General features: G+C 45.6%; 1 protein-coding gene across 1 annotated transcript in view; it reads right to left on the bottom strand.

The window, feature by feature from the left end:
* Window positions 1–2,891: 2,891 nt before the first annotated feature.
* F5 (coagulation factor V) overlaps window positions 2,892–25,045 on the bottom strand; it is a 41,235-nt gene continuing 19,081 nt past the window's right edge. The window contains exons 10-25 of the mRNA XM_038757868.1: window positions 24,347–24,558; window positions 22,261–22,411; window positions 21,713–21,925; window positions 18,051–19,770; window positions 15,615–15,789; window positions 14,239–14,475; window positions 12,390–12,591; window positions 10,734–10,913; window positions 9,359–9,475; window positions 7,409–7,480; window positions 6,499–6,593; window positions 5,936–6,091; window positions 5,193–5,337; window positions 4,937–5,088; window positions 4,452–4,634; window positions 2,892–3,140 (exon numbers count right to left, since the gene is read on the bottom strand). Of these exons, the coding sequence (XP_038613796.1) occupies window positions 2,994–3,140; window positions 4,452–4,634; window positions 4,937–5,088; window positions 5,193–5,337; window positions 5,936–6,091; window positions 6,499–6,593; window positions 7,409–7,480; window positions 9,359–9,475; window positions 10,734–10,913; window positions 12,390–12,591; window positions 14,239–14,475; window positions 15,615–15,789; window positions 18,051–19,770; window positions 21,713–21,925; window positions 22,261–22,411; window positions 24,347–24,558 (4,157 nt within the window). The 3' untranslated portion in view covers window positions 2,892–2,993. The remainder of the gene's footprint in view (window positions 3,141–4,451; window positions 4,635–4,936; window positions 5,089–5,192; window positions 5,338–5,935; window positions 6,092–6,498; window positions 6,594–7,408; window positions 7,481–9,358; window positions 9,476–10,733; window positions 10,914–12,389; window positions 12,592–14,238; window positions 14,476–15,614; window positions 15,790–18,050; window positions 19,771–21,712; window positions 21,926–22,260; window positions 22,412–24,346; window positions 24,559–25,045) is intronic.

Genomic DNA, 25,045 nt, shown 5'->3' on the forward strand with positions numbered 1-25,045 from the left:
AGAAATTAAACCAATCAATCGTATTGAGCGCTTACTGTGTGCACGGGCACACAGTAAGAATAGAATAGAGCACGGGCTCTATTCCCAGCTCTGCCACTTGTCTGCTGTGTGAACTTGGGCAAGTCGTTTCACTTTTCTTGGCCTCAGTTCCCTCATCTGTAGAATGGGGATTGAGAGCATTAGCCTCACATGGGACAGGGACCTGATTTGCATGTAATAATAATAATAATAATGTTGGTATTTGTTAAGCGCTTACTATGTGCCAAGCACTGTTCTAAGCGCTGGGATAGATACAAGGTTATTAGGTTGTCCCACTTGGGGCTCACAATCTTGATCCCCATTTTAGAGATGAGGGAACTGAGGCACAGAGAAGTGAAGTGACTTGCCCAAAAGTCACATAGCTGACAAGTGGTGGAGCTGGGATTAGAACCCATGACTCACAAGCCCAGGCTCTTTCCACTAAGCCTCGCTGGCATACAGTAAGTGCTAAATAAATACCATAATAACAATAGTATTTATTAAATGCTTACTTATTATTATTATTATTATTATTATTATTATTCCAGGAGGGCAGAGGGAAGGGGTGGGGTGGACATCTCAGCTCTGCTTGGGCCAGGGACTTCGGGGGCTGCAGAAAGCCTTTCTGCAAAACCTAGGTTTGACATCCCCGTCCTCTAGCCACTGTCGTTCTCCAAATGGGGACGAAACCCTCTTGGGCTTCCATCACTTTCCTTTTCCCAACAAACTGTTCTCCTCTTTCAGTTATGGAACAGCTGCTTTCTTGTTGGTCAAGTTTGCTGACAAACATTTCCATTTCATCGGAGTCCAGTATTTTTGGAACAGCATGGTAATAACTCTGTGTCCTGAGGATACTTCTCGTAAAAATGCCCTCATATCTTCATTTCAGTCACACACTTACAGGTAAGCTTCATCCTCAGTTAATGCTTTTTATGAGTACGAAAGGAAACTCTTCATCATCACTCATTATCATGGGCAATTCACACCCTTTTACCTCCTCCTGTAGATTTTAAGATCCTTTTGGGCAGGGATCACACCTGCAACTCTATTGTATAGTACTTTCCCAAGACATGTAGCATGGCCCAAAGGAAAGAGCACGGGCCTGGGAACTAGAGGACCCGGGTTCTAAAAAATGGGGATTGAGACTGTGAGCCTTATTTGGGACAGGGACTTTGTCCGACCTGATATGCTTGTATCCACCCCAGTGCTTAGTACAGTGCCTGGCACACAGTAAGTGCTTTACAAATACCACAATGATTATTTTTATTATTATTCTCAATCCTGCTCTGCCACTTGCCTGCTGTGTGGCCCTGGACAAATTACTTTACTTCTCTGTACCTCAATTTCTTCGTCTGTAAAATGAGGATAGGGTACCGGTTCTCCCTTCCCCTTTGATTGTGAGCCCCCTTTGGGTCTGACTTGATTATCTTGCATCTACGCCAGAGCTCATTACAGCACTTAAAACTCATTTATTTTATTTTGTTAGTGTGTTTGGTTTTGTTCTCTGTCTCCCCCTTTTAGACTGTGAGCCCACTGTTGGGTAGGGACTGTCTCTATATGTTGCCAATTTGTACTTCCCAAGAGCTTTGTACAGTGCTCTGCACATAGTAAGTGCTCAATAAATATGATTGATGATGATGATGATACCACAATTAGACACACCCTGGTCAAAGGATTTGGCCCAAAACAGATCCTGCTTAGGGACGTACCCATCCAATGCCAGTTTTCCCCATCCCTATGTAAAGCAAAAGGCAATCAGCGATCCGGCGGGAAGCAATGTAACTTAAACCCTGTGGTCCTGGACCAAGGGCCAGAGCACAAAGTCTCCTTTAAAGGAAGTGTTGCATGAGAAGCGGCTTGTCTTGGGAGTCAGAGGACTTGGGTTCGAATCCCGACCTCCACTTGTCTGCTGTGCCTCTATTTCCTTAACTGAAAAATGGGGGTTCAAAGCCTTTTCATTCATTCAATTGTATTTTTTGAGCTCTGACTATGTGCAGAGCACTGTGAGTCCCATGTGTGACAGGCACTCTGATCAGATTAATTTATATCTACCCCAGTCCTCAGCACAGTACTTGACACATAATAAACGCTTAACAAATATCTTTAAAAAAAAAGAGTGTACATTCTAGCCCTTCCAGATGGAACTTGTTCTTAGGCCATGTTCCTTCCCGAAATCAAAAAGCAGTTTCAGTATAGCACGAAGGGCAGCTGTTTACCCTTTTCTTTAAGGTTCTTCTCTGTTATCCTTGACGGAATTAAGTCATCATTTCACTGGACAAGATTGCTTCTTTTGGATTCAATTTAAAACACATTGATTTGTTTCCGAAGAAACGATACTAACCTTTTCCATTGCTAGAAAAAGAAAAGCAAGGTACATACATTAGCCTTCCAGACTCTTTAATCCTTTGGGTTTGACGTTCCTGTTTAGGATTCACGATCACCTCACCGCAGCTCCCAAACCACCCATGTTGCTGGTCCAGAAGAGCGTTACTGCAGAGGGGAAGGTTGAGACCAACAGGGGTAAAAACTTGCTCATCCACCCAATCAGTCAATCATATTTATGGAGCGCTTACTGTGTGCACTGCATTATACAAAGCGCTTAGGAGAATACACTACCGCAGAGTTGATAGGCCCATTCCCTGGCCACAACAAGCTTGCAGGCTAAAGGGGAGACAGACATTAATATAAATACAGTGCGCTCAATAAATATGATTGAATGAATGAATGAATTCTCTCCGAAACCCTTAGTAGGGTGCTCTGCATACAGTAAGCGTTCAATAAATACCACTGATTAATGATTGAATACTAACAGGACAGTAATTTCTCATTTAATGGAGAAGTGACACCTATCAACACTGAATTCATAGGTAAAGCAGAAAATGGACAAGTAAATGATATGAACAGTGAAAATATTTAAGGTCTGCAGCAAATCCACTATCAGATAGACTGACTGCCTCTCCTGGGTTTGAAAAGCACTAGTAAATGTCACAGCCATAGAGTTCTATTCGAAGTGCGATCCTGGTATTCCATGTTTTAGGGATGATACGGATAAACCTCGAAAATATCGGTGGATTGAAATAATTCACGGCAAGTCCATTAGTGTTAATGTTTCCAGGGAGAATCTGAAAACAAAACCAGACAAGAGATAATTTAGTAAGAGCATAACATGAGTATGTGCCCAACTCTTTTTTTAAAGTATTTTTAAATGCTTCCTAAGTGCCAGGCACTGTGCTAAGCACCGGGGTAGATACAAAGTAATCAGTTTGGACACAGTCCCTATTCTACATGGGGCTCATAAGCTTAATCCCCATTTTGCAGATGAGGGGACTGAGGCACAGATAAGTGAAGTGACTTGCACAAGTGTCACACAGCAGAAGAGTGATGGAGCTGGGATTAGAACCCAGTTCCTTCAAGTGCTTAGTACAGTGCTCTGCACACCAGTAAGCGCTCAATAAATACGATTGAATGAATGAATGAATGTGACCTTGGGCAAGTCACTTCAATTCTCTGTGCCTCAGTTTCTTCATCTGTAAAATGGGGATTTAAGGCCTCTTCCTCCTGTCCCTTAGAGAGTAAGCCCCATGTGGGACCAGGATTGTTTCTGATCTGATTATCTCAGATCTAGTCCACCGCTTAGTACAGTGCATGACACACAGTTAAGCATTTAAAAAATACCACAGTCAATTAGGAGCTAAATCAATCAGTCAATCAATCGTATTTATTGAGCGCTTACTGTGTGCAGAGCACTGTACTAAGCGCTTGGGAAGTACAAGTTGGCAACATAAAGAGACAGTCCCTACCCAACAGTGGGCTCACAGTCTAAAAGGGGGAGACAGAGAACAAAACCAAATATACTAACAAAATAAAATAAATAGAATAGATATGTACAAGTAAAATAGAGTAATAAATACGTACAAACATATATACACATATACAGGTGCTGTGGGGAAGGGAAGGAGGTAAGATGGGGGGACAGAGAGGGGGACAAGGGGGAGAGGAAGGAAGGGGCTTAGTCTGGGAAGTCAACACTTGTCCATCCCTCTCCATGGGAGGTATAATGGACATAAAGTAAGAATGTTGCTGATCTTGAAACAAAGCAATTAACCAATCAATGGTATTTATTGAGTGCTTGCTGTGTGCAGAGCACTATACTAAGCGCTTGGGAAAGTACAAAACAATCGAGTTGGTAGACATGATCCCTGCCCAATGGAGGTTTTTAAGAAATGGGGAGATACGGACTGATCAAATGATCCGGCAGCAGAGCCAAGTTTGGATTGGAGCGGGGAGAAGCAGGGGGCCGGAAGATCAAGGCGGAGGCCGATGCAGTAGTCATGGCAGGATAAGAGAAGTGATTGGGTCAGCACGGTAGCAGAGCTGGAGTTCGATACCCATTTTCTGATCCCCCATTGCACTGGGCACCATTCAGACTGCACCTTTGGCACTGAAGAAAGGTTCTCTGTGTAAGGTTTCCAGTGTGAGCCTTGATCGCTGTAAAGAACCGAATATGTCTCCACAAACATTTCACTGTTGAGAGACTTGGCACCCTGGGTTGCAATGGCTGTTATCTTCTTGGTTTGGAGCAGGTTGATCTGTAGCCACTGGTTGTTGTCACTGGACTTAAAAAGCAACAAAAAAGACACTTAACTAATTCAAGAAACAATCACTGATCTTGAATGATTTGTAAACACATGCAATTACAGTATATCCCATCTTGAATAACCCTAAGTTATCAATTCATCAACAGAATTCAGGCTATTTAGGGGAGGATGGTCCTTCCCAAGCACTTAGTACAGTGCTCTGCCCCCAGGAAGTGCTCAGTAAATATGGGCTGCTGCTCAAACCCATTTCAGCCTCTCTAATGAACTGTCTCCGATTCCTTTCCCGGGCGCTTTGAGATTGGGCATTCTTAGGTTTTTACCTCAGCCTGCCAGGCGTTTACTTGGCCTTGTTCGTTGAGGCGGGCAAAGGAAGGCTCCCATGCAGTCCCCCACCAAGACGTCCTAAAGGAGGAGGCTGTGATCTGAGCTTTGGCTATCTCCTTGCTTTCCTTTCCCAGGGGTGTGTAACAACCTGTCAGGACAGCCGTCAGGAAAGGAGTCATGGAACCGTATCTTCGCAAGGACAGTCGGTCCATTCCCCTGTCTAGAAATACAAAGAGGTCCCGCATTCCTTACCCAGTACCTCACAGCCCTGCAGCTCCAGACGCAAGGTAGGCCTCCGGTAGTAGAGAGTTGGATAGATCCTAACGTATTTAGCCACAATAGGAGGGTCAATCTTGTTTTCCTTGATTGTAGAGGCATCGGAATTGCCATCAAAGCTCTAGTTGAAAGGAAAAAGGAGAGACGTCGCGTGAGTCTCCCTAGGTAATTCATTCATAGGAACAGGTTAATCCAAAGCGAAGTGGTTCAGCTCATTAAAACCAGAAGTGGAAAGGTTCAGATACTTATATCAATAGCAGCGCCACTGTATTGTACATCAGATGTGATTGAGTCTCTTGGGTACATTTGCTAGACAACAAGTGAACTGGAGAAATTTGAAAAATAGGCTATGCCATTAAAAAGAGGTCACATTACATCTAAATTGCACTAGAATGAAAACAAAATACTTTACTACAGAGAGAAAGAACATATCCACCATCTGTCCCTTTGAGTTCAAGCTCTTAAATGGTGGAGCCCGTTCATTTAGCATGTTCTTTATTACTGCCCAGTGAATACGGTTTTCACATTGACAGATAGGGACGACAGTCGCTTTATGTTCTGAGTTCATTGTGCACCTCCCCTTGTCGGTAAATTAAAGCACCTGCTGCAGAGCTCAATTAATGCTAAATAATTAATTTTGAATGAGAGCCTTCACTTCAGACACCTGCAAAAAGTAAGCGCTTGAGCAAACTGTCTCAATTCATCTTGTGTAAACTGACCTGCTGTTTCAGAGTGCTCTTCCCTTTGAAGGTATTCCATCTCCTCTTGTCCGTGCTGTAGGTCAGATAAAATTGGGTGGTGAAGTAGGACTTGAGATAATGCTTGGCTCCTTGGGTCTGAATCCCCGTCAGGACAACTTCCCTCTGGAGGTCGATCTACAACAAACGGAAACCCAGCGGCCTCTGAGGACACGCTAAGCTCGTTGTGGGCAAGAGAGGTGTCTGTTTATTGTTGTATTGTACTTTTCCAAGCGCTTAGTACAGTGCTCTGCCCAAAGTACGGGCTCAATAAATATGATTGAGTGAGGACACCCACTGCCTCCATTTCAAACCTCATGATACATCCCGGACAAATCCTCCCCATCAGCCGGACAACCACCGATTTTCCTCAGAGGCATCCAACACATACTGAGCTCCCCGGACCTCATCGGTCCCACGAGACCACCTCACAGAGGGATCAGGGTTCAGACCAGAATCCAATCCCTCTATCGTATTTATTGAGTGCCTACTATGGGCAGAGCTCTGTACAGATGTGATCCTTAATAAGCCAGCTGCTGACATACTTGTATCCAGGGAGGACTCAAAGTGGACTTTTCTGTGCTCCAAGCATTGTAAAATCCACTTTTGTTTAATCTTGCCAATTTAGGCTCCCAATTACCTAGGTGAAAAAAAAATCAGAAATTTGCACCGATGCAGAGAAAGAGAGACTGCACGGAAAGATCTCAGATGGCCAAAAAAAAATATGGGCAAGTGGATAGTAAGTCAATCCTATATGCTTATGTCAACCTCTCTTCTTCCTGCTTCCAGGCATGAAACCCAGCCTGGTAAAGGGAGAAGTCTTTTAGTGACCCAAGTCTCATCGCACATATCGGTTGTCAGCGATAGCATTCTATCTCATCAACGTAGCCTGAAGGCCCAAGGTCATCTTTGACTGCTCTCCTCTTTTGGCCTCTACCCAAGTCCTAACCATCCCTTACCGAATAGGGCTCTAGTGCCTAAAAAAATAAAAAATCCAACCCATTTATACTGATTCCCATGCATGCTTCATCTTGGACTACCTGTAATTTATTTTAGTGTCTTTCTCCATCACTAGATTATAAAATGTGGATACCACATCTTATACCATGATGTGCCTAGTGGATAGAGCATGAGCTTGGGAGTCAGAAGGACCTGGGTTCTAATGCCTGGTGGATGACCTTGGGCAAATAACTTCACTGTGCCTCAGTTCCCTCATCAGTAAAATGGGGATTAAGACTATGAACCCCACCTAGGACAGGAACTGTGGCCAACCTGGTTTGCTTGTATCTCCTCCAGGGCTTAGTACAGTGCTCTGCACATAGTAAGCACCCCAAAAATACCATCAACTGACCGATCAATCAGTCATTTTCATGGCTCATTGCTGACTCCCTTGGGTAGGATCACAACTCAGTGTTCCTTTCTAAATCTGTCACCTGGATAGGGGCTCTCACTTACTGTGATGTCCAGATGCACTGATCTGTGAATCCAATATAGTTCCAGTGCTTAATCCCATTGGCCTCTTGCAGTCTGCAAAAAGAGGGAACCCATTCTGAATAATGTTCTCTGGCCCAGAATTAAATGAAAGCTCTTCATCTCTGGGAAGGGATGTTGTTTTAAGTTCAGTAATTTTACAAACTGCAGTGCCCCCAGTGAGGATGGGTGCCTGTTAGAGAAACACCCTTTTGCTGTACCCAAGATCTGGGGTTCCTTATAATAATAAAAATTGTGGTACTTGTTAAGTGTTTTCTTTGTACCCAGCACTGTTGTAAGTGGTGGGGTAGATACAAGTTAATCAGGTTAGGCTCACATGGGGCTCACACTCTTAACCCCCATTTTACAGGTGACGTAACTGAGGCACAGAGAAGTGAAATGCTTTGCCCACGGTCATACAGCAGACAAGTGGGGGAGCCAGGATTAGAACTCAGGTCCTTCTGCCCCCCCAGGCCCATGCTCTATTCATTAAGCCATACTGCTTCCCATTGCAGAGTGCCCTCCAGGGCTCTCTATTCTTCAGGGACTGTGATATATAGCCTATTTGATGGTTTGGGGGCCATTTTTTCAATGCATTCATTTGTATTTTCAATAATAATAATTATTTTTGTATTTTTAAGCGCTTACTATGTGCAAAGCACTGTTCTAAGTGCTGGGGAGGATACCAGTTGATCAGGTTGTCCCATGTGGGGCTCACAATCTTAATCCCCATTTTACAGATGAGGTAACTGAGGCACAGAGAAGTTAAGTGACTTGCCCAAAGTCACACAGCTGACAGTTGGCAGAGCCGGGATTTGAACCCATGACCTCTGACTCCCAAGCCCATGCTCTTTCCACTGAGCCATGCTGCTTCTCTAGTTTGAAGAATATATGCTAGATGGTCATCTGGTATTTGGCCTTTTGCATGGCTGAAGTGCTCTGTGCTCCTTTTAAATCCTGCTAATAGATGATGCTCTAATCTATGAGATGCCATTCCTTAGACCTGGAGTACATCTTGGCTCCTTCAACTTGGTCTCTGGAGGCTGCTGGCAGTCCCAGCTCCTGGCATTGCCTCATTCCCAGATCTGACCAGCCCCCTGCCATCCGTCTTGGCATTTATTCATTCATTCAGTTCATGCAGTCGTATTTATTGAGCGCTTACTGGATGCAGAGCACTGTACTAAGGGCTTGGCCCTGGGGTTCTGCCCAGAGAAGTGCTGAGACACCCTTCACAGGTCTTGGCCTAAATTAAATCCCATTTGTCTGCCTCGGTTGGCCCATTTCTCCGTACACTCCAATCCTGCTCATTTGCTTCCCAACCAAATCAGAATTATTTCCATTTTTCTCAGCCACAGGAGCACCCATTATGTCCAAATGACTCTCTCCCCATCCAGTTGGATTGCTACTTGTGGATTTGGTTCGGTTGGGTTATGAGTGATGGGAGAGTGAGGAAAGTGAGGAAAGAGATGAATGTCCAGTCCTAACAAATGCTACTTGGCTGCATTTAGGTCAGGAGACTGTAAGCTCATTGTGAGAAGGGAACGTGACTACCAACTCTGTTGTACTGGATTGTCCCAAGTGCTTAGTAAAGCGCTACAGACTGTAAGCTTATTGTGGGCAGGGATTGTGTCTGTTGTATGGGCAAGAGCTGTGCCTGATCTGATGATCATATATTTACCCAGTGCTTAGGAGTAATAATAATAATAATAATAATAATAATAATAATGGTATTTGTTAAGCTTACTATGTGCCGGACAATTTTTGGCACGTAACTGTGTACACAGTAAGCACTTAATAATTATGATGATTATTATTATAATTATTGTATTTGCCCCGGTGCTTAGAGTAGTGCTTCCCACAGAGTAAGCCCTTAAAATACCGTTATTCTTACTACTACCACTAGTGGCTTTGAAACTATTCCTCAGTGCACAATACCTTTATTGATTATATGGAAAATGGCTCGCATCCTTTCTTTTTGTGATTCTCCTACTTCACTCTCTAAAAGCCAAAAACCAGGTTGTGCTGCTTTCATTTGAAGAGTTTGAAATGAACCTAAAATGGAAAGAGGATGACAAAAGGTTAGTCACTTAAAGAGAAGGAAACTCCTAAAATTTTAAGTTCCTTTTCTCTTGTTCTGAACTTGGAGGAGAGCTCAGGCCTAGGAGTCAGAAAGTCATGGGTTCTAATCTCAGCTCCGCCACTTGTCTGCTGTGTGACCTTGGACAAGTCACTTCACTTCTGTGGGCCTTAGTTCCCTCATCTGTAAAATGGGGATTGAGACTCTGAGCCCCACGTGGGACAAGGACTGTGTACCACCTGATTTGCTTGTGTCCACCCCAGCACTTACTACAGTGCCTGGCACACAGTAAGTGCTTAACAAATACCATTATTAGTGTTATTACTAATAGTAATAATTAGCATTATTACTATTATTAATAATAATCAACTGCATTCATAGTCACAGAGGGAGGGAAGGAAGGCTCAGACTACTGGATGAACCTTTTCTCCCGATTCCTGTTCGAGGGATTTTTCCCCATAACTTCGACTGTTACCATAGAAACTGAGGAGCAGCATAGCCTAGTGGAGCTGTGTGTTCTACTAATCATAGTAATAATGATGGAATTTGTTAAGTGCTTACTGTGTGCCAAGCACTGTTCTAAGCACTGAGGTAGAGACAAGGTGATCAGGTTTGTCCCACGTGGGGCTCACAGTCTTGATCCCCATTTTACAGATGAGGGAGCTGAGGCACAGAGAAGTGACGTGACTTGCCCAAAGTCACACAGCTGACAAATGGTGGAGCCAGGATTAGAACCCATGACCTCTGACTCCCAAGCCCATACTCTTTCCACTAAGCCACAAAGAACACGAGTCCTTGAGTCAGGGGATGAGAGTCCTAATCCTGGCTCTGCTACTTGCCTGCTTTGTGACACACCACTTAACTTCTCTCGATTGTAAGCTCATCGTGAGCAGGGGACGTGGCTACCAACTCCATTATCGCGTACTCTCCCAAGTGTTTAGGTACAGTGCTCTGCACACAGTAAGCGTTCAGTAAATGCCACTGACTGATTTGATTGATTCTCTATGCCTCAGTTTCCTCAACTGTCAAATGGGGATTCTATACCTGCTTTCCCTTCCTCTTAGAGTGTGAACCCTACATGGGATAGAGACTGTCCAATCTGGTTATCTTGGGTGTAGTTTAGCGCTTAGTACAGTGCTTGACATGTACAAAGTGTTTAGCAAATACAATAATAATAATAATAATAATAATAAGGATTTTAATAAAAGTCAATGATAATCATCATAATAATACCTGGCAGGAGGGGATAGACCCCCAACCGGTGCGCTTGAGTTCCACCTTCCAACAGGGTCTGGCCGTGAAAGTGGATCACATGGAGGTCTTGAGAGCTGCCCATGTTTAGTAAGTGCCAGTGCACCAACTCATCCTGGTACATTCTCAGTCCTGGCAAGTAGGTGACGAACCCATTGATCGCTGGAAGAGAACATCATCATCATCATCATCAGTCATATTTATTGAGCGCTTACTGTGTGCAGAGCACTGTACTAAGCGCTTGGGAAGTACAAATTGGCAACATATAGAGACAGTCCCTGCCCAACAGTGGGCTCACAGTCTAAAAGGGGGAGACGGAGAACAAAACCAAACATACTAACAAAATAAAATAAATAGAATAGATATGTACAAGTCAAATAAATAAATAAATAGAGTAATAAATATGTACAAACATATATACATATAAACAGGTGCTGTGGGGAAGGGAAGGAGGTAAGATGGGGGGATGGAGAGGGGGACGAGGGGGAGAGGAGGGAAGGGGCTCAGTCTGGGAAGGCCTCCTGGAGGAGGTGAGCTCTCAGTAGGGCCTTGAAGGGAGGAAGAGAGCTAGCTTGGCGGATGGGCAGAGGGAGGGCATTCCAGGCCCGGGGGATGACATGGGCCGGGGGTCGATGGCGGGACAGGCGAGAGCGAGGTACGGTGAGGAGATCAGCCGTGGAGGAGCAGAGGGTGCGGGCTGGGCCGGAGAAGGAGAGAAGGGAGGTGAGGTAGGAGGGGGCGAGGTGATGGACAGCCTTGAAGCCCAGGGTGAGGAGTTTCTGCCTGATGTGCAGATTGATTGGTAGCCACTGGAGACTTTTGAGGAGGGGAGTAATATGCCCAGAGCGTTTCTGGACAAAGATAATCCGGGCAGCAGCATGAAGTATGAACAGAGTGTGGCTGTCATGGGAAAAAAAATCCTGCTGACTTGGGCCGTCGTGGCGACCTGGAAGATGGCAAGCATCAGTAGACGGCTAGCAGTTCAAACCAATTACCACCCTCTTTCTTTCCCGCTCTCCGGCCAGAGACCCAGCATCACAAGGGCAAAGGGCACAGCTCAGCTGTGCTATCCAGTAGGTTAGAAGGACTAAGATGCCCCTTCCTCACCCTCTTCTTTCCTATTCTCCCTCCCTACCCATCAGACTCCCCTTGGGGGGGCACAATGCTACCTCTTTGAAAGACCCCTTCATCCTGAAATTCTCCTTTTTCCTAGCCTGTTCAGATTAACTTTTTTTTAATGGTTTTTATTAAGCGCTTACTAAGTGACAGGCACTTTATTAAGCTCTGGGGTAGAGGTGGCATGGCTTAGTGAAAAGAGCTCAGCCTTGGAAGTCAGGGGTTGTGGGTTCTAATCCTAGCTCTGCCACTTGTCAGCTGTGTGACATTGGGCAAGTCACTCAACTTTTCTGTGCCTCAGTTATACCTCATCTGTAAAATGGGGAATAAGACTGTGAGCCCCATGTGGGACAACCTGACTACCTTATATCTACCCCAGCGCTTAGAACTGTGCTTAGCACCTAGTAAGTGCTTAACAAATATCATTATTGTTATTCAAGATAATCAGGTTGCACACACTCCCTGTTCCACATGAGACCAAAGACCTCCCCATACTGACCACCCCAAAGCAGAAAAAAATACCGTGGAATCTGTGAGGCTTTGGATCTTCTGAGGACTTCGCTGTTCCAGTTCTGTGGTCCGAGTACCAACTCTTCTCTTCATCAAAGATCATGAAAAGCAGGACAAATTCTCGGGTGTCAGGCGGCTGAGTGCTTTGTTTACGAAGCGTTCCTCTGTGACAGACCAAGATGGGGCCGATCAAACCCGAATGGATATCCTTTTCCTAGAAGACATTATGAACAAGTTGTATTGTTTCGATAACAATATACCTGTTGAGCATTTAACAGGTATCAATCACTGCACTAAGCATTGGGATACATGGTGGCTAATCGAGTGAGACACAGTCCGCGTCCTACCTAGGGATCACAGTCTAAAGGGGAGGGAGAACAGGTATCTGTTAAGGCCACCCAGCGGGAAAGTGATGGAACCAGAATTAGAACCCAGGTCCCCTGACACCCAGAGCCATGCTCTTGCTACTAAATCACAATTCTGTGTATCAGTTACGGCCCTTTTGCCTTCGCTGATTACCCTGAAGGAACTGAGAAGAAATTGCCTAGGAAAATAACAGCCATGACTGATGCTTATCGATGCTTATTTTCTCCTCTCTGGTTCATCCTCTGACCTGACTCCATCCACTTCAAAGTAAGCCTTTCTCACCCTTCACCCTCCTCTAAAGGCAGGGAATGAAAGAGGCTAATCAAGGCTGAAGGAGTTTTGAGGTCAGCATTAGGTTGCCAAAGGGGAAAATTTTGGCTCCTCAGTGCAGGGCAAGTTTCCCCACTCAGTCCTAATTGCTTAATCAGCAGGGCTCCAACCTAATGAGACTCCCAGTTTTCCCAGCCTTCTGAGAAAGCAGTCATTTTCTTGGTGTCAATTTTTCACTGTGACGTTTTTATCCATGTATAACTACAGAAAAAAGTGATTGCGTAAAAAGCACATCGAGATGAGTTGATGAATAACAAACTAATGGCGAGGGTGAGGATGTGCGGTCACTTGAGCAAGTAATTAAGGACTCCATTCAGTGGCCCTTATTCAAAGGTAGAACCTACTTCAACAGCTGGATTCTCTGGGTGATTGCTGCTAGCCTCAGACCTCACAGGGACTAACTTCGGATGGATCTCTGATTGGCCCATTCAGGCATTGGCTCACTGGGAATTTCCTGCAGCCTTGCATGGGGGAGGCAAATTTCCAAGGCCAACATCAGACGTGGCTGTCTTGAGGGAAGGTCAAGAGGGCCGCCCTTCCCACTCTCCATCGCACTGGTTGCACACACAACCTTCCACTGAAGTGAATTTCCCTGCTTCCATGGTACTCCCAAGGCTGCCCCTCATTCATTTATTCGTTCAATTGTACTTATTGGGTGCTTACTGTGTGCAGAGCACTGTACTAAGCACTTGGGAGAGTATAATGCAACAATAAACAGACACATTCCCTGCCCACAACGGGCTCACAGTCTCGGTGCTCGACTGGAGCATCCCAGATTCGTGCCCTGGTAGTGAACCACTTCTGTTGTGCTGCTTTCTTTGAAAAAAGCCCGGTGCCACCATTCCTGAGGGACACTCATGGCAGCGATCTTTGAGACGAGCAGCAACGTGGCCACATGTGAGAAAATCTCCATGATGACCATCTCTGAGAAGGGCTGTCAAGGCACCATATTTGGAAGGTCCCCCATGATGACCCTTGGCCTACAACATACTGAGGGCCCAGCTTACTTTCCTGAAGTCTCAGGGGAAAAAATGGGTCTTGGGAACTCTAGAAGGAAAACTCCCTCATCTCCCTATCCCATTGGCAGGGAATGGACAGGGATTCCAAGCTGGTATATTAGGAAATGCACATCTGTGCTTGAGGTTCTTTCCGGAGATCCCCTTACCGGGTTTACAGCAGAGTAATATGGCCATATCCGGCAGGCCGATTCATTGGTTTCTGGCCCAGACTTCTCTTTGGCAAACCATATGTAAATGTGACTGTTATTTGGCTGCACGGCATCGTCCTTTTTGAACCACTCAGGCATCTCATCTTCGTAGCTCTTTCCTTCTGAGAGTTTATCGTAGGAAAGCCCATGAGCATGGAGAGAATAAGGCCGGGACGCTAGGTTTTTAAAATGGACCTGGAAAGCCAAATGGAGAATCCCAAGACAATCACACAGGAGACAGCAAAGGGAGATTTGATGGTCCCATCCCACTCCATTTCTTAGGACCAGATATCAGCGTGGCAGTGCCTCCTGATCAAAATGGCAGAATCAAGCCAAAAGACATTACTATTTATTGAACATATACTGTGTGCAAAATCTTCCACTCTCCCATCTTTCTCAGTACCAGAGATCTCCCACCTCCTCTCAAAATCTACTCCCTCCAACTTCATCCTATCATACCTTAGCAGAACACTTGCTCCATCTCTTCCCCAGTGGTACCAGAGATCTCCCACCTCCTCTCAAAATCTACTCCCTCCAACTTCATCCTATCGTACCTTAGCAGAACACTTGCTCCGTCTCTTCCCCAGTGCTTAGAACAGTGCTTGGCACTTAGTAAGCACTTAACAAGTACTGTAATTGTAATCATTATTATTATCTCTTCTCTCCTTTCTCATCACCATCTTTAACCATTCACTTTCCAATGGCTTCTTCCCTACTGCCTGCAAACACACTCATGTATCCCCATCCTCCCACCAAAATCCCTTCACCCCACGGTTCCCTCCAGTTATTGCCCCATCTCCCTCCTACCATTCCTCTCCAAACTCCTTGAGGGAATTGTCTACACTGGCTGCCTCCAATTCCCCTCCTCCAATTCTCTCTTTGACTCCTTCCAACCAGGCTTTTGCCCCCCTTTGCTCCGTGGAAACCTCCCCCTCCCCCCCCAAAGTCACGAATGACCTCCTTCTTGCCATATCCAATGACCTCTACTCCATCCTAATCCTCCTCCACCTCTCATCTGCCTCTGACATTGTGGACCACCCCTTTCTCTTTGAAACATTATCTAGCCTCAGCTTCGCCAACACATTGCTATCTCCTGGTTCACTTTCTAGCCCTCTGGTTGCTCTTTCTCAGTGTTTTTCACTGTCTCCTCCTTGAGGCACTAATCCTTCAACTCAGGCTTTCTGTTAATGTGAGGTTCTGTGGGAACACAACACCAGTTATAGGAGAATTGACTGAGGTTTCCAGGGTCTTACAAGGAGAGAAATGTAACCCATCTGAAATATCTGCTCCTCTTCCAGCATTACAACCCTCACGAGGCTCTAAACCCATCTTACTTTTATCACATCATCCACCTCGGCTCTGATGACGGGGCCCAGGATTCCAAGATGCTCTTCGTACTCCCCCCGCAGATCCGGAGTTGTGAAGGTGCTATCGAGGTAGCTTCGGAAAATCACCTTTCGGTACACGGGGGGCTCTGTGAGGTTTCCAGAATGGCCCAGTGTTTCCCCGCTAGTTGATTGGAGTAGATTTAAGAAAGAAAAAGGAAGTTGATTGGAAAACCTGCTTCCTTAGGATATTCCCCGCCCCCCTGTCCCAAATATAACTTGAGTATTCCAAGCATTGTAACCCGGTACACAGCACTGAATGTTAAATCAATCAATTGTTAAAGCAGCCAATCCCTCAGAAAGGAAAGAGGTGAATCTGCCTGGATTTAGCCAGTGGTCAGGTGCGGGCATGAGGTTGGAGAATCCTCACCTTCCAAGTAGGCATCTCTCCCGCTTCTGCTCTGTGTGACTCATTAATGTCCAGCATGTGGTTTACTGAGCGTGATGCCACATCAGGTTTCACTCTCCCTCTGTTTGCGGGCCCCTTAAAAGGAGGGCTTTGGGAGCCGCCTGAAAGCTCATGAAATTTCAATCCCCAGTCATCTCCCAGATCAAAATAACAGTAGAAAGGACAAAGGAGTTTGGATTATGGAGACTCTAGACTCTAAGCTCCTTGCAGGCAGGGAAAGTGTCAACCAACTCTGTTGTACTCTTCCAATGGCTTAGCACAGTGCTCTGCACACAGAAAATGCTTAATAAATACCACTGATTGATTTGAGTGGAGGTAATCCAAAGACCTCCATTGCAGCAGTTGTGAGCATGCAGGTGCATATCGAAAGGAATCTCCGTAAAAATCCTACCAGTGTCATCTAATCCAGCCCAGAGATCGCCTCTCTGATTCATGTACACTATCTGGGATGACAAAAAAAGGTCAACCCTAGCACAACCCTCACAAATCCCTTCTGCTTCAGATCTCTCTCTCTCTCCCCCATGGAGAAATGTGTTGTAACTGAGCTGGAGGATAAATCCATTAGGAGGGCACAACCATAGATTCTAGATTCTACTTTGCGGTTGTAATTTAGGCACCATGGGAAGTTCCACCCACTTTTCCGGGCCCTTGGAGAGCAAATGAGAGAGTTACAACTGCAGTATTCTGTGAGTCAGGAGCCAATGGTCCAGAAAATACAACCGGAGAGGGACCCAGACACTGGGAGAATCCGGCTTAATGAATCCCCTTTTAAACCATGTGGATCAAACTACTGGATAAAGCTCTCCAGAGAAGCTTAACTAGGGACAAATGCCTAAGCTAATTTATATCTCTAATCTCTGGTGCCTTATTACTGTGCAGTGGTTCCCATATGAAACCCATCATTATGGAAAACAAAAAACAAACATAAAACCTCACCTTAGAGCAGCAACTCCAATTTCCTGAGTATTGGGTAGTGGAAAATGAGAAAGGAAAGGAAAGTTCTAATCCCAGCTCTGCTACTTGTCTGCTGTGTGACCTTGGGCAAGTCACTTAACTTCTCTGTGCCTCGGTTATCTAATCTGTAAAATGGGGGTTGAGACTGCGCGCCCCGTGCGGGACGTGGGTTGGGTCCAACCTGATTAGCTTACATCTTATACAGTGCTTGGCACATGGTAAGCACTTAACTTGTCTTAGGCCATCGAGTCGTCTCCAACCTGTAGCGATGCCATGGACACATCTCTCCCAGAACCCCCCACCTGCATCTGCAACCGTTCTGGTAGTGTATCCATAGAGAGTCCTGAGTCTCCACTCTTAAATCACTCCCATGCCTCTGCTGCCCAGCCTCAGGTTAGTTTTGACCTGTAGCAATCAATCAATCAATCAATCGTATTTATTGAGCGCTTACTGTGTGCAGAGCACTGTACTAAGCGCTTGGGAAGTCCAAGTTGGCAACATATAGAGACAGTCCCTACCCAACAGTGGGCTCACGGTCTAAAAGGGGGAGACAGAGAACAAAACCAACCATACTAACAAAATAAAATAAACAGAATAGATATGTACAGGTAAAATAAATAAATAAATAAATAGAGTAATAAATATGTACAAACTTATATACATATATACAGGTGCTGTGGGGAAGGGAAGGAGGTAAGATGGGGGGATGGAGGGGGGACAAAGGGGAGAGGAAGGAAGGGGCTCAGCTGGGAAGGCCTCCTAGCAGATTGCCTTCTATTCGCTAGCCACTGCCCAACCTAGGAATGGAAATCATCATCATCATCAATCGTATTTATTGAGCGCTTACTATGTGCAGAGCACTGTACTAAGCGCTTGGGAAGTACAAATTGGCAACATGGAAATGCCTCTGCTTGACTCTCCCTCCCATAGTCAAGACTGGGAGATAACTGGAAACTCCAGGTGCAACGCTGAGAGGGGAAGCCCTTCAAAGATACCATAAAGAAATAAGACAGTTAACCAACCTTTCCTGAAATACTGAATAGTTCCAAAGTACTTCCTCAGCAGCAATGTAGTAATACCTTTGGTTTCCATGATTGCCGTGAAAGAACAAATTAGAAAGGGGGAAGGACTCTTTATTGCGCCTACTGTCATTTTGATAAGGGTCACTGTGGTCATCATCAGCCAGTGCTTCATTATTGCCCTTAGTTTCCTGCCTTCCAACCCGTTTGCTATAATCCCCATCACTTTTGCTCCAGCTCACTGCAATTTCGGTCTTCAGTTGCCTTGGCATTGGCGTGTTAGTGAGCCCAGATGACACAGTCGAGGGTGTTTCATTCATCCTAATGATGGGGGGCATTGTCTGATTAAACTCTTGTGGTTGGCTTGTCTGAATTAGGTCCAGCAATGGGGACAGCTGATCAAGAGCCTCTGGCTGGAAGATTAGCTCAGAAAAAGGCAATGGCTGACGCTGATCCATCTGGGGAGACGGGGAGGTCAGATGAATGTCTAGCGATGGGGACGGCAGAGCAGACTCATTGAGGGAGGGTGGGTGATTAAGTCCAGGCTGCAGAAATGTGTCGTCAAATCCATGTTCCTGCTGTGCGGTGAAATCCTTTGGGGATATTGCAGAATGGGGTGCTGGTTTACTGCTGTTCTGTTTTCGAGTCCTAATGAGGGCCACGGGCGGCCTTAACTGACTAGTCCCACCATCTCTTTCCTCTTCATATTTTATTTTGGGTTTGCTCCCTTGGAGTTCTGGGTGATCAGAAGGCTTACTGGGCTTATTAGAGGCGTACTGGGGGCTGTTGGGGAGCTTGTCGAATGACCCGCCTTCATCTGTACGTTCAATGGTTTTCGAGCCCTCTTTCTCAGAGCCTAGGTCCCAGTTCTCAACGGGCTTCTTAGTTGGATTCTTCCATTTTGAGAGTATAAGATGATGGGGCGGGTGTCCCTTTGCTCCTAGCCCGGAGGATGGAGGGACACCGCTGCGGAACAAAGAATCTTCTGATGTGACGCCTTCTGAAGAGCTAGCTGAGGTTATTTCTAACTGAGGGAGACAGTGTCTTTCTGACTCATTACCGCCTTCCTCTTCTAAAGTCATATTATTGGAAACTCGGGACATCTCAGTCCCTGCTTGACCACCTTTCTCCTCAATATTTTCCTGCCGCATTGCTTCCCCATCAGGAAACAATCCCACCTCTTTCACTTCTAAAGCCGGGGTGCCCTCCTGATGGTCAGAAGGGAGCACAGAATTCCCTGCTAGAGAGCGTTCTACGATGGAATGCCCGCCTGCTCCCGGGAGACCCTGGGGAAGATTCCTGGCTGTCGGGAAGGCGAGATGAAGGGAAGAAGTCTGAGGCTCTGACAGGCCATCAGCCAGAGAGCTCCTCCCGTTATGTGGAGAAGACTGATCAAAGCCAGGAGATGTTTCAGGACTCCGGGAGCTGTTCTTCTGAGCCCGGATACCGAGTAACTCGTTTCCTTCCTCTTGCAGCAAATTCATTTTGACAAAATCAAATCCATAATTCGAAGCCAACTCGTCTTGATAGTCTAAGTCATCCCCATTTTGCCCTTCATTTTCTCCCTTGTTTTCTGGTTTAGAGGGTTTCCCACCATCAGTTTTCTTCAATGTGAATTCAACTGCCTCATCTTTCTCGTTCCTTATACATTTGACGACCCTAAATCTCAGCCCCACACTCCGGTTCCCCTCATTGGAGCCCATGGACGATAACATCCAGATTCCTGCAAAAGCAGATACAGGTATAGAACATCAAACATACAGTAAACAGGAATCAGGCTCAAGACGACAATTTTCTAGCAACAGTTCCTTCCCCACTATAGTAGGAGAGGAGGAATCAAGCAAACCAGTGAGGCCTAATCAATCAGTAGTATTTGCTGAGTGCTTACTGTGTGCAGAGCACTATACTAAGCACTTGGGAGAGTACAATACAACAGAATTAGCGGAAATATTTCCCGCCCATAGCTAACTTTCAGTCTAGAGGCGAACAAAACAAAGAAGTGAAGTAACCTGTAAATTGGCAATTCCAATGTTATAAAAATAACACCTGAAGTCATAGAGATTTAAGAATTAAAATCATGGCTGGAATATGTTCTTTTCTGGGGTCTGACCTTTGTAATTAGATTTGAGCGGTGCGAGTCTCCATTTATTGCATTTCAAGAAACTGCGTCTTGGGTTAATAAGAGCTCGTTATTACCAACATGAAGAGGGTTGATTTGATGAGAAGCAGTGTGGGTTAGTGGATAGAGCATGGACATGGGGGTCAGAAGGACCTGGGTTCTAATCCTAGCTGTGCCACTTGTCTGCTGGGTGACCATGGGCAAGTCACTTCACTTCTCTGTGTCTCAGTTACCTCATCTGTAAAATGGGGCTTAAGACTGTGAGCCCCATGTGAGACATGGGCTGTGTCCAGCCTGATTAGCTTGTATCTGCCCCAGTGCTTAGTTCAGTGCCTGGCATACAGGAAGCACTTAACTAACACCATAAAAAGTGGGTGTCAAAGGTGTCTGCCAGAAAGACCCAATGCCATCTATAAAAGGGTGAGCATACCTCATGACCAATAATTTACTGCTGTATTGTACTTTCCAAGTGCTTAGCACACAGTAAGCGCTCAATAAATACAATTGAACAAATGAATATCCTAGAAGCGAAAGCTCCGAGTGGGGTTGGCTTGTCCTTTCCGCTGAAAAAAGACCTGTGTTTGGGCAGAGCTTGGTTACTTATAGGTATGGGGTGGCATCCTGGCACCGTGACTTCTTCCCATTAGCCCACGGGTGCCAACTTTGGCTGGACTGCCATTCAATTTCTAGTGTCATCGCCTGCAGGACTGGTCCTGAGTCCATCCAAAGTTAGCAGTGCACGTGCTCAGGATTGACCCGCCAATATCTCCCTCGTCTGCCCGGATGTCAGGTAAAGTCAAGCTGGGTCTGCCTAAACCAGATCAATACTCTATGCTCAGTGAGTTCAGTGCAATCCAGATTGGGGATCAGCATTGCTCTAAGCCCAATTCCAGTTATTAAGTTCCAGAAGCAGCAGCTTCTTCCCATACTATCCGACCGTAAGTAGAACAGAAGCATTCTTATGCTCTTATGTACTAAGAAAGAAGCAGGGATGGTCACTTAAGAAACTGAGGCACAGAGAGGTTAAGTGATTTACCAGAGGTCACACTGCAGACCAGTGGCAGAACTGGGATTAGAACCCTGATCTCCTGACCCCCCAGTCCTTTCCAGAAGATCACGCTGTTTTCTCCAGTAAGGGTGTTTCTTATGGCCTTTATGGCCTCAAGTAAGAAGGAAGAGGCACACAGCATGGAGACAGTCACTTATGCTCCAGTTTTGCTGTTGCGAGTGGAGATGTGTGCATGAAGCAGAGTTGGGTAGAAGCCGGCTTGTCCTATCAATTCAGGAGCCACTGCCACTTTGTTGGGCACCAGAAAGGAATTCTACTACCCTCCATCCCGCCAAGGACGCCTCCCTCTCCATATGTCCCCCAGACTCCTGTGCTTCCACACCTCTGCCACTTCCCAACTGGCCAGTTGTAACAAGAAAATCTGTGGGCATGGTTGAATATGTAGGGGGAAACTGAGACACGATTGTTAGAGTGATGTGGAGGCAGAGCGCTGTAGGAGTTAAAACATGAACAAAGTACCCATGCCATTCTACTTACCAACATTGTCCATTGGGACGGTAACGGATTTTTCACTCATGGGGAAGAGAGTCAGGACGTCTTCTGGTCTCCCTTCATACCAAAAGGAGTGTCCGGTGAAGTGAACGGTGACAATCGTGTTCCAGGAGCCTATGCTGCAGAAGTTCCACTGGATGACATCGTCAAAGCAAAATCCCAGGACTGGAAGACTCTCGGGCACAAAGCCGTTTATGGCTGAAACGAAACAAAAGGTTGCCAAACCACCAGTCTCCCAGCGGCCCTTAAATATAGTCGTGCCCGCCCCCCCCCCCCGCCACCCGGACCCTTCAAGAAGCAACGAGCTAAGGCTTTATAGATGTTCTTCGTACCCGACCCCCGAACTTCAGCTAGGAGGATGGATTCTAGCAGCCCTGGGCAGGTCAGTTTGCTCTCACGCCATTCATAGAGGACTGGAAGGAATCTCGAGCGATAATTGGCCCACCTCCTTCCTCTCCGCCTTCGACAAGGGCCATAGTGAATTCCTACCACCTAGGTGAAAAATCTCAAGAATGAACGGGGCATCTACTTACTGCTCATCACGTTCGACTCATAGAACCTGGGATCGTCTCGTTTGATGCTGGCAGGGTCTTGGCTTAACTTATCGATATTGTCCTTGATGTACCAACTCTTGTTCTCATCAAAGACGGCAAACACAGCTTGCTGTTCGAGATCTACTTTAATCTGAAAGCCAACAGCCAAGTTGTATCACAGAGTCTCTACATTACAGAGAGGTTCTCCTGACATAAAACTGAGTTCTTCCTAGGATTGTAAGGGCCTCTGGACTGTAAACTCGTTATGGGCAGGGAATGTGACTGTTAATTCTGTTATCTTGTACTCTCTCAAGCGCTTAGTACAGTGCCTCTGCAGATAGTAAGCACTCAGTATTGATTGATTGATTTGACAGACAGCAAAGCAAAGCAAAAGAAGGGGAGTCAGGAGACAATGGGTCCCGGCTCTGCCGTTTGCTATGAGGACTTGGGCAAGTCACTTAACTGCTTTGTGCCTCAGTTTCCTGATTTGCAAAATCAGAATAAGATACCCACCTCTCCCTCCTCTGGGATAGAGACTACATGTATCTGATCTGATTATTTTAGATATAGCTTAAGGTTTGACCCACAGTCAAGTGCTTAATAAATGCCATCATTATCTCTCTCTGGTAGAAGTCATAATAATTATAGCACTTTTTAATGGTATTTGGTAAGCGCTTACTATGTGTCAAATGCTGTTCTAAGTACTGGGGTAGATACAAGTGAATTAGATTGGACACAATCCCTATCCTGCATAAGGCTCACAGACTTAAGTAGGAGGGAGAACAGGAGTACTTGTTAGGTACTTACTATGTGTCAAGCACTGTACTAAGCACAGGATTTGATACAAGATAATCAGGTTGGACACAGTCCCTGCCCCACAGCCTCTTCAACTGTATTTTATCCTCCTCATCATCAGTGGTATTTAGTGAGTGCTTACTATGTGCACTATGAGCACTGTACTAAGCACTTGGGAGAGTTCAACAGTTGGCAGACATGTTCCCTGCCCACAGTGAGCTTACAGTCTAGAGGTGGTGACAGAATTAACAGTAATAATTTATTTATGGGGATAAGAACTTTGAATCACAAATTCTGGTTCACTTGAAGTAATAGCTTCGCTGAACCGCAAACCACAGTTTCAAAGATTGCCACTGCTGCATTGGTAATGGGAAGAGAGTAGCACTGAAGTAGCCTGGGAGATTAAAAAAAGTGAACTTTGGTATTTCCTCATTGCGGGGAATTGCACAGCCATATCCCAACTGGTTAAAAAAAAATAGGGGGTGAGGAGCTGCAGGAAAGAGCTAGTCCTCTCCATGTCTGTTCTTTTCCAGATGTTGCAGATATTTAGACTTTTCAGGGATACAGGACCCATTGCTGATTTGGGTCCATCACCTCTTATTGTCTATGGTGGGGAATGCCAAGTCCCAGGTATATCCATTTGATCAAGGGAATTCTGTAATGAGCAACTTTAACTCATCTGTCCTCGGTGCATGCAGAGAATAATTTCCACTCTGCACGAAACAGAGTAAGTTTTTATGGACAGATGATCTCAAGTTATTAGTAAAACTGTATCAGAATGATGATCTGCTGCTTGTCTGCTGGGTGACCTTGAGGAAGGCACTTGACTTCTCTGTGTCTCAATATCCTCTTTTATAAAATGGGATTTAAATACCTGTCCTCTCTCTCCCCTTAGGCTGAAAGCCCCATGTGGGACAGGGACTGTGTCCACCCCGAGGAACTTCTATCTACCCCAGCTTTTGGCCCAGTGCTTTGCAAAGGGTAATAACTTAACAAATACCACAATAAACATTATTACTATTATATGTTCAGTTCCCCAATGAAACTTCTCCTAAAAGGCAATGGGCCAAATTATTTTCTGTCTTTACATTAAGGAATACAGGTGCCAATCCTAAAACAGCGCCAATTACCTAAATTTGCTAACACTCGGTGACCAAATTCTGGAACAGTTTTTTGGGAAATAAGTTTAGGTGTGCAGAATTCAAATCCAATCTACTCTCTGGTTCAGGAGCTATTCCCCTGCTTGACAAATGTTCAGCCTCTCTGCAGGGTTACTGCCAGAACACTGTACCTGTCCGCCCTGTTCGTTCAGGGACCGGCTCTTGCAGATCAGAAGGAGCCCGATCAGGCCAGAGGCGATGTCCCTGGTGACATCCACTGCGCTGTAATAAGGTCTTGTGACACACTGAGCATCCTTCTCGGAGGGTTCATCGGACTCCAGGATGTTCCACTGATAGGTGTAGATTTCTCCTGGCTGGACTGCTCTGTTCAGAGTGCCGTTGCCTGAAGAAAAGTATATTCCTGATGGCTTTTCTGTAATGTGGAAATCATTTCTGGCGAGTGACTTTTATGAGTCTTCTGGTTACCTGGGTAGGCTTTCGTGCCCCTCCCCACAGCTCTAATATCCTAACTAGCAGTGTCCCCTTCCATCAGTCCATCCATCCATCCATCCATCCATCCATCCATCCATCCATCCATCCACCAATGGCATCAATTGAGGACTATTAGCTAACATAATAATAATAATGATGGTATTTGTTAAGCGCTTATTATGTGCAAAGCACTGTTCTAAGCACTGGGGAGGTTACAAGGTGATCAGGTTGTCCCAGGTGGGGGGGGGCTCACAGTTTTAATCCCCATTTTAAAGATGAGGTAACTGAGGCACAGAGAAGTTAAGTGACTTGCCCAAAGTCACACAACTAAGCTCTAAGCCTGTACTTAGACAGTTACCTTCAGTGGTTCACTGAAACATTTGGGGTCTTTTTTCGGC

This window comes from Tachyglossus aculeatus, chromosome 16 (genome assembly GCF_015852505.1).
Source record: "Tachyglossus aculeatus isolate mTacAcu1 chromosome 16, mTacAcu1.pri, whole genome shotgun sequence".
Classification (NCBI taxonomy): Eukaryota; Metazoa; Chordata; class Mammalia; order Monotremata; family Tachyglossidae; genus Tachyglossus; species Tachyglossus aculeatus.